The sequence below is a fragment of the Myotis davidii genome, unplaced genomic scaffold (genome assembly GCF_000327345.1).
Source record: "Myotis davidii unplaced genomic scaffold, ASM32734v1 scaffold2121, whole genome shotgun sequence".
NCBI classification, from domain to species: Eukaryota; Metazoa; Chordata; class Mammalia; order Chiroptera; family Vespertilionidae; genus Myotis; species Myotis davidii.
In genome coordinates this window covers 135,182-145,157 of record NW_006290856.1, presented here as the reverse complement: position 1 = coordinate 145,157, position 9,976 = coordinate 135,182, and the positions used below count along the sequence as shown (strand labels likewise).

Genomic DNA, 9,976 nt, shown 5'->3' with positions numbered 1-9,976 from the left:
TCTTTTATGGTTTAATTTGCATATAGTTGCTCAGCTCGGCTGGTGGGTGTGGCTTGGGGCGTAGCGAAGGTACGGTCAATTACCATTTTTGTCTTTTATTAGTGTAGATGTTTTTCCCTTTTATCTATATATTTATCTATTTTTGGAAAAGGAGAATAGAGAGCAGATAGGCCTGCGTTTGGTGAATGAAAGTAATTAAACTAATAGTCGAAGAAGAGAATATGCGAGGAGAGAAAAACAAAAGCATAAAATAAAATAAAAAACTAGAAAAAAACGTTGACTAGCGAAGAAATAGAAACGAGAAGGGTGCATGGTCTTGGAGCAGGGGAGAGGAAATTAGACATATGAGTCAGCCATCAGAGACTACTATGATAGTAATGTGTCAGTAAAGGAGATAATCAGTTTTTAACAAGGAGTGAAAAGAAAGGAGAGAGAAAACTGAAGCAGGAACAGGAGAATCGGAACAGGATGAAAATTGGGAAGTGAAAAAAGGGTTGGCATAAAGGAACAAATGAGATAGAGCAGAATAATGATAATAGAAATAGAATGTAGAACACTAATCTGCGGCTTTTTGGCCCCTTGAGTGTGGCTCTTCCTAAGCCTTAGGAGTACCCTAATTAAGTTAATAACAATGTACCTACCTATATAGTTTAAGTTTAAAAAGTTTGGCTCTCAAAAGAAATTTCAATCGTTGTACTGTTGATATTTGGCTCTGTTGACTGAGTTTGTCGACCACTGCCCTAGCCCATTTGGGTCAGTAGATAGACTGTCGGCCTGCAGACTGAAGGATCCCAGTTTTGATTCTGTTTCAAGGCACATGCCTGGGTTGAGGGCTCAATCACTGGTCGGGGGTATGCAAGAGGAAGCCATTCATTGATTTTCTCTCATCATTGATTTTTCTGTCTCTCCCTCTCCCTTCCTGTCTGAAATCAATAAAAATCTATTTTTTAAAAAGTGAAGTAGTGAAGTTCGTTCACTTCAGCTGTTTTAATGTCCATTGGAGGCTGGTTTAAGACCCCCCCTCTATTTTTCTGTCTGCCATGTCTCGGTTTCCTGTTAGGTAGTCAGCACTGTGTTTAATTCCCAGCGATCCATTGCTCCTCTATGTAGGACACCACAGCCTTGGTTTCAGGCAGGCGGGATAAATCAGCTGGCTTTGTTTTCCTGCCTGCTTTCAGTCATATTTACACAAGCGTCTATTTCTGACACGGCCTCTAGGTGGCGGTGTTTCTGTATTAGTTTCTGGTACCAAATTTCCCCTCAACCATGTCCCCAAGGACTCCCTGGGGATATTTTGAATCTTTGTTTCCCTCCTGAGCTCAAGGTTGGGTGCGCTGTGCTGCTAGGAGGGGCCTGGTCTTCGGGAGAAAAATGTCTGTTCAGGGTTGGAGGGATCGGACTATCCCAGAGCTGGCTTCCTGATCGTATCCCCATATTTTGCTCCCCAGCTCCACAAAACCACCTTCCCCAGCTCCTAATTCTTGGTGAGTGTTTGTAATTGAAAAATCCTATGCACTGGGTTTAGCAAGGAAAATACAAAGACAGAGCAACCACACTGCTGCATGTCTCTCATCACCCAGCACTGCACAGCCAGTGCAGAACTTTAGCCTGCCTTTCTGGGTGCAGCCTCCCAAGGCTGTGGGCTTAGATCTAGAATCCCAGGCTGTTCGCAGCCCTGTGGACCCCTTCCACAGTCGAGTGCTACACATGTCCCCAAGGGACCCAGAGTTGGTGCAGTGCAGTTTCCCACCGATACTCTAGTCCTGGCTACATGCATTTCTCCCTCGAGCCCAGAACCCCGATCCCACCACACTTCAGGCGACCCAGTCTGACCTTTCCATTCACGGATTGTCTCATTAGCTGTGTTTAATTCGCCAGTTCTGGATGGATGTTATTCAATTCAGCTGTTTCTTCTATCTGCTCCATGAGAAGGCGCTGGACCTGTCTGCCTATTAGGCTGCCATTTTTGTCCTCCCCCCCCTCAAACTTTTTAGGCTCCCACAGCTGAGAAGGCTGGAGTCTCGGTGTTTGTGGGTTCTCAGATGAGGCAGCTGGTCCCTGGCCAGTGTGGCTGTAGGGTCCCAGGTGGTGTCTGAGGTCTCCCCAGGTAGAGGTGAGGCTGGGCTCCCTGGGAGAGATTTCAGCGGTACTAGAGGCTGCCCGGCTAGGGGAGCTTGGTCCTCCAGTCCCCAACAGTCCTGCAGAATAACTGTCCCTCACTCAAACATACACACATGCCTCACATGTCCATGCTCTCTCACTCACACTCTTCCTCACTGCCGTCCTGTCGGCCACCATCTTGGATTCCTATTTTTGTATTATATATTTTTCCATACAAACAATTGTAAACCTGCTTTTGCTCACCCCATATATTACATATGGGTCTTTTTATGTATTTCACTTCTGTGCTCATTGTGTTTATATTTTCTTCTTACTTTCTTGAGCATATGGAGCATATTTATAATGGCTGGGTTGATGTCTTTGCTAATTCCATCACCTGTGCCATTTCTAGAGCTGTTTGTATTGATTAATTTTCTCCTGGTTATAAATGACAAGCTTGTTCTACTATGGCTGGTGGAAACATGAAATATTACCAGCCCTGTGTGTAAGGGCTTTTTTTGGCCTACAGCTTTTCAACGTTCTTTTCCTGGTACTCATGCATGGCATTGCTCATTATTTAGCCAGTGACTTGGGGCTATCCCTCTTGGGATGCCCAGAACTCAAGCTCTCTTTCACTCTTTGTAGCTCCCTGCTCTATGGTATTCTGCCATAGAAAGTATAGCTCCCTTGGCCTCCATTAACCTCCTGTCTCTGTTTCCCTCAAGGCCATGTGACCGATAGGCTCTATTCTGGTTACTTCTGTTTGCACTAGAGTCTGGAAACTACCTCTATGCAGTATGTGGGAGCAGATTTAGGGCTCTTCTAGTTTTTCATCTTTTAGGGCCCAGTGTCTGAAACCTTTAACATATTTTATCTTGTTTTCTACTTGTTTAAGATAGAGTAAATACAGTCTCAGATATACTCTCATAATCTAAAGCAGAAGTCCTCTTAGAATAATTTAATTTGTATTTTTAAAAAATAAGTGAAGGTAAACATCCTTTCACACATCATGGGGCAGTTTGTCTAGCTTTTTTTTGAAGAGCTTTCTACTCTATATCCTACCATTTTTCCATGATATTGTTGGTCTTTTCATTCTCTATTTGTGGAAGGACTTTACATGTTAAGGATTTTAATCCCTTCTCTCTAATATGAAATGCACAATTTCCCATCAATTTGTCATGTGTCTTTTTAGCATATTTTGCTGTTGATATCTTTTCTGAGACTTTATTATGATTGTGATGCATTATTGTATCTCTGATTTCTTAGTACTGGAGAATTGGGTAGGTATTAGGCAAGGAGGAGGATTCAGAAGTTTATCTCACTCTGATTATTTGAAAAATGGTTGAGCTAAGAAGTTCTGACTTATTCAGTATCTATATTAAGTTTTTGTGTAGTATAATGATATGATACATGAATGTTTTTCTAGGTAGCTACATGATTTACTCCCTAACTCCCTCAGAACTCTGCTCAATTAACTTTATCAGAAAGGTCTTCTGTAATCACCCTATTTGAAATGTTAACACTCTTACATATTTCTATCCTCTGTTTATTTTCCTCTACAGCAGTTATCACAATTTGACATGACACATATTTTGCTAATTTATGTATTATCATTTGTGTTGTTCCCAATATGCTGGTACCATGAAGGCAAGGATTTTGGACTTTTAATACTGCCTGGCACATAGTAAGCACTCAATTTGTTTTGGTTAAATAATCAAACTTCCCTTTATATAGATTGTTCTGGGACCAATTGAAAGATGAACTGGAGAGACAGGGAAACTTCAGAAAGAAGGAACAATTAGGTCCAACAATTAGGTCCCTTTACAGTAGTCTTACATGTGAGGTGGCAGGTTAGCTGGAGTGATAGCAGTGAGGATAAAAGAGAAGAGACTAGTGGGACTCACATTAAACATCATTCTTATTTGTATTTGTAATTATTAAGTAAAAAGGAAAATATTTGTATTTGGGTTGTATTTTTAATGTAGATATTAATAAAGCAAAAGTATAGATGATTGAAAGTGATGTGACTTTTTTGTTCTTACAAAATGTTACTTTAAAAATGTAAACATTAAAGTAACTAGTGGAAGTCATGCTGATTTTTCTGATTTACTTTCTTCTTTTTTTTTTAGAGCTTTGCTTCCTGTTTTACATCACAAATCTAAAAAAGGACCTCCCCGTCAAGCCAAATATGCTATTCATTGTATCCATGCAATATTTTCTAGTAAAGAGACCCAGTTTGCACAGATATTTGAGGTAAAGAAAAAAATAAATTTTATTTCATATGTTATAGTTAAAAAACAAATACTAATGATTTTATAGAATATAGAATGTTCATATTTGGAGATACATCATTTTATAGTATACAGTAAGTCTTCAACTTTATTGATGGGTTATGCTAAGTGAAATGGTGTATAACAAAAACAATTTAAAAAAAAAAACAATTTTACCATTGGCTGATTGATATAAACAAGAGTTAAGTTCCTGTGGCATCTCAAGAAAATGACATTATTCGAGTACCTGCTGTATGTTTAGAATTGGATCAGTATAATTGCTATTAATGAATGCGTTGTGCCAACTAAAATTTAGATAGCAAACAATTGTATAATATTTTTGATATTTATTTATATTTATACATTGTATATTGTCTTTATACCTTATATATTGTATTTATACCAACACATGTAGTATTAGGAAACCTTTATTAATAATGTAATCCTCTTACTGTCACATATAAGGTTGGCTGGCTTTCTGAAAAAAGATTTCATAGAAATATGTGACCTTTATGAGGTTACTAATAATACAGCTCTGGCCATTAATTTTGCTTTTTCAGAAATGATTTTATCATTTTATTGTGGAAAATGTTCACACTACTATAATAAACTAATTGAAACTAATTTACACTATCAGATTTTTGTCTATAATATAAACAGCAAGCTGGAATTTACGTGCAATGGAGGTATTCAGGGAAGTCATCAAGAATAGCAAAAAGTACATTCATGTAAATACACTATTTTTAAAAATCCTCACCCAAGGATATTTTTTCCATTGATTTTTAGAGAGAGTAGAAGGGAGGGAGGAGGGCGAAAGCAAGATGGACATCACATATCCCGACTGGGTTAGGGATGAAACCTGCAACCTAGGTGTCTGCTCTTGACTGGAAATTGAACCTGTGACCTTTTGGGCCCAGGGACGACACTCTAGCCACTGAGCAAAAGGGGCCAGAGCTAAATATACATTTGATTAAATGAAATTTTATATTGCCCTGATATGTTGGGAAAGAACAGTTCTGTATTGTTTTTTCATACTTAAGATTTCTTGGTGTTCAGTATGGGTGGATAGAGCATCAATTCTTCATTAAAATCTGTTATGGCCATAGCCAGTTTGGCTCAGTGGATAGAGTGTTGGCCTGAGGACCAAAGGTTCCCAGGTTCGATTCCAGTCAAGGGAACGTACCTTGGTTGCAGGCTCTTCCCCTGCCCAGGCTCTGGTAAGAGCGCTTGCAGGAGGCAACCAACGTGTTTCTCTCACATCGTTGTTTCTCTCTCTTTCCGTCTCTCTTTTAGTCTCCCCAAAAATCAGAAAAAAATATCCTCAGGTGATGATTAACAACAAAAAAAAAACCTGTTATGAAAATTTGTAATAACTAGTATATTCACTTTTTTCACATTCAAAAGATACAAAACAAATACCCAAATAGTAAAAAGTTTTGTGCTGCACCCGACTCCTGTATCCCCAGCCACCACCTAGTTCCTTTTCTCAGAGGCAACCAATGTTATCAGTTTCTAATGTACTTTTTTAGAGAGGTTTTATTCATATACAAATAATATAAATACAGACATACACATTTTGTCTCCTGCCCTATACCAGTGATAGCATACTATAGTCACTCCTATGAATATTTGATTTTTAAAATTTAGCAATACATTTTATATATCAGTCTGTATATGAGGAGCCTCATCCTTTTTCACTACAAAATGCATATATTAGTTGGGTTTCCTGTCAGAAAAATAAAATAATTTTATTAGTTAGAAATTCAGTATTTGATACTATGAAAATCCACAAGAAATGCATGTGACTATACATAATAAAAGCTTTTTCTTGCTCCTGAAAAAGACAATTAGGCTGTTTGGATTGCATTCTGACCAGTGGCTTAGGCACACTAACTCTTTTTGATTAATGGCTTCCCTTTAAGTCCCACTGAATCCTTGCTATTTAGCCAGCCAGTGAGTAAGGAGGGAGAATGTGGAGAAGACACATCGATCATACCTGCCTCAGTGTAGACATGACATACCTCACTTTTACTCCCATTCTGTTAACCAGACTTATTCACATATCCTCATCTAACTGTAGGAGGCTGCACCTATAGTCAGGAAGTAGAAAAGAAGAAGATATTGGTGAGCCCAGCTATCTCTAACATATTCATATATGTGGTCATTAAGTATATGATTTTTTGTGCTGAAATGTTTCTTTACCTACCTCTAAATATGACATAAGCAAAACCAAAAATATTTAAACATGATGCTTTCTAGATGTAAATAACATTATAGTGAGCAGTTGAGGTTGAGCAGCCTTAGCATATTACACTTTGATTGGTTGAATGGATGACCAGACACTTAGCGTATTAAGCTTTTATTATATAGGATTTATAAAGTTGGGTATTTTCCTTTCCTCATTTTCAGCCTCTGCATAAGAGCCTAGATCCAAGCAATCTGGAACATCTTATAACCCCATTGGTTACTATTGGTCACATTGCTCTCCTTGCACCTGATCAATTTGCTGCTCCTTTGAAGTCTTTGGTAGCTACTTTCATTGTGAAAGATCTTCTCATGAATGATCGGGTAAGTTATTTATATCCTTTAGACTCGTGTTCTTCATAATGTTATCTTCTAAAATTTTATATAGCAAAGAGAAGTGAAATGACATAACACTTCTACTTGGCTGCCTTATTTTAGGTTTTCTTATCTTATGCTATCTCTCCATTATAAGTAAAACAACATTGAAACATCTCTTTAGTTGAGCCAAGTCATGTAATCTGAAATACATTACTTGATAACTACAAAATATCACCTGATTCTGTTTTCAACTTTACAAGGATTTAATTTTTTATGACATCTCTTTTGTAAAATGTGAAGACTGACAAGCTTGTTCACAGTATGGTTGTCATGACAGTAGTTGTTCCTTTCCCTATATACAATAGAGAATTAAGAGAGCTCTGAGAGGAAACATTGGGAAAGAAAGAATGATCTTCTTGTCTGTCTTCCATTTGTGAGTACAGTTGTCCCCCATCATCTGCAATTGCGTTTTTTGCCATTTCAGTTACCCACACTCAGTTGCATTCTGAAAATATTAAATAGAAAATTCCAGAAATAACCAATTTGTAAGTTTTAAATCTTGCACCTTTCTGAGTAGCCTGATGAAATATCTTGCTGTCCTCTGTCTTGCCCGGGATGTGAATCATCCCTTTGTCCAGCATCTCCATGTGGTACATACAGAACAATAAGATATTTTGGGAGATTGAGAAAGTAACCACATAACTTCTGTCACAGTATATTGTTAAAATTGTTTTCTTATTAGTTATGAGAGGCCGGTGCATGAAATTCGTGCACGGAGGGGTGTCCCTCAGCCCGGCCTACACCCTCTGCAATCTGGGACCGCTGGCTCCTAACCACTTGCCTATCTACCTGCCTGATCGCCCCTAACCGCCTCTGCCTGCTAGCCTGATGCCCTAATGGCTCCCCTGCTGGCCTGATCTCACCCTAACTGCTCCCCTGCCAGGCTGATCTCCCCCTAACTGAGCCTCAGGCCACTGGGGAACAGCAGGCTGGCCCTGGGTGGCTGGGCAGCCACCATCTCTGGCTTTCCTGAGTCTCAGGCTGGCCCTGGGCAGGGCAGCCACCATCCATGGCTTGCCTGAGCCTCAGGCAGCCACTGCGGCTTTGTGTGGAAGGATGTCCGGATGGTCATCCGGAATATGTCTGGTCTAATTAGCATACTACCCTTTTATTAGTACAGATTGTTGATATCTTATAGTGCCTGATATATAAATTAAACTTTATCATGGGTGTTATGTTCAGGAAAAAACAGATATTTAGGGTAGGACAAAAGTAGGTTTACAGTTTTGAGTATGTGAAACAGAGTTTATATTATTATTTATTAATTATTATATTATTTTCTATGCAAACAACTGTAGACCGACTTTTGCCCCAGCTTATATGCTAGCCACTATTCGCATATAGCTATTTAAATTTTGTTTAAATAAACTAACTATAATTATAAATATATTCACACATCTCAAGTGCTCAGTAGCCACATATGAATAGTATTAGCACCGAACATCTCCACCATCTCAGAGAGTTCTATTGGACAGTTGCTCTAGAAACTTTATTGTTTTAATTTTCACATTTAACTCTAGTACACTTGGAATTGATTTTGTATATGGTTTGAGATAGATGTCCAGATTCATTTTTATTTCCATCTGACTCAGCACCATTTATTGATGACTTTCTTCCCTGCTGCTTTAAAAAAAATACATGAAATTCATATAACATAAATTAGCTATTTTAAAGTATGCAATTCAAGTAGAATTTAGTACAGTACATTCACTGTGTTGTACAATCACCATGTTTATCTAGTTCCATTTTCATTAAGTAGTCACTCCCTAAATATTTCCTCCTGCCTCTGGCAACCACCAATCTTCTTTTTGTCCAAATGGATTTACCTGTTCTGAATATTTCCTATAAAGAAAATCATACAGTATGTGACCTTGTGTCTAATTTTTAATGTTTTTGAGGTCCTTCTTCACTGTAGCATGTATCAGTGCTTCATTTCATTTTATGGATGCATAATATTCTTTTGTATGTGTTTACCACAATTTGTTTATGCATTCCTTCATTGTTGGACATTTGGATTGTTTCCACCTTTTGAATTTATAATTCACTATTGTGAATAGTACTGCTATGAATTTTGTGTCTGAGTATTTGTTTGCAGATCTAATTTTAGTTCTTTGGAGTACATACTTAAGAGTAGATTTGCTGGATTATATGGTAATGTTATGTTTTAACTATTGAGGAATTGCTGAACTGTTTTCACAATGGCTACACCATTTTACCTTCCCACCAGGAGTGTACGAAAGTTTTAATTTCTTAACATCCTTACCAACTTGGTTTTTTTTTTTTTGTTAATTTATTATAGCCATTATAGCTATTCTAGTATGTGTGAAGTGGTATCTAATTGTGGTTTTGATTTGCATTTTCTAATGACTAATGAAATTGGACATCTAATGTGCTTTGTACCTATTTCTGTATCTTTTTTGGAGGAATGACTATTCATATCTTTTGACCTTTTATTGCTTTATCTTTTTGTTGAGTTGTAATAGGTCTTTATATATTCTAGATACAAGTCTCTTATCAGATATATGATTTGCAAATATTTTCTCTCATTCTGTAGATTGTCCTTTCACTTCTTCAAGTTCCTTAATTTTTAAAAATTGATATATACATCATTATATTAGTTTTAGATGTCAACATAATGATTCAATATTTGTATGTATTGTGAAATGATCAGCACAGTAATTTTCTGTGGTGAGAACTTATGATATCTATTCTGTTAGCATTTTCAAATATATAATACAAATATAATAACATATAATATAAATAGATAAAAATATGAAATATGTAAATATAAAATATATAACATGCAAATGTAAATATCTTATCTAATAAAAGAGAAACATGGTAATTAGCCGTACGTCTGCTACCCTTCGCATTGGCTAATCAGGGTGATATGCAAATTAACTCCAGCCAAGATGGTGGCCGGCAGCCAGGCAGCTTGAAGCTAACATGAGGCTTGCTTGCTTCAGTGACGGAGGAAACCAACG

At 37.5% G+C, this 9,976-nt stretch overlaps 1 protein-coding gene across 1 annotated transcript in view; it reads left to right on the top strand.

Moving 5' to 3' along the window:
• Nucleotides 1-4,108: 4,108 nt before the first annotated feature.
• The window catches only part of PDS5B (PDS5 cohesin associated factor B), a 67,640-nt gene continuing 61,772 nt past the window's right edge, over nucleotides 4,109-9,976 (top strand). The window contains exons 1-3 of the mRNA XM_015564110.1: nucleotides 4,109-4,134; nucleotides 4,230-4,353; nucleotides 6,780-6,938. Of these exons, the coding sequence (XP_015419596.1) occupies nucleotides 4,109-4,134; nucleotides 4,230-4,353; nucleotides 6,780-6,938 (309 nt within the window). The remainder of the gene's footprint in view (nucleotides 4,135-4,229; nucleotides 4,354-6,779; nucleotides 6,939-9,976) is intronic.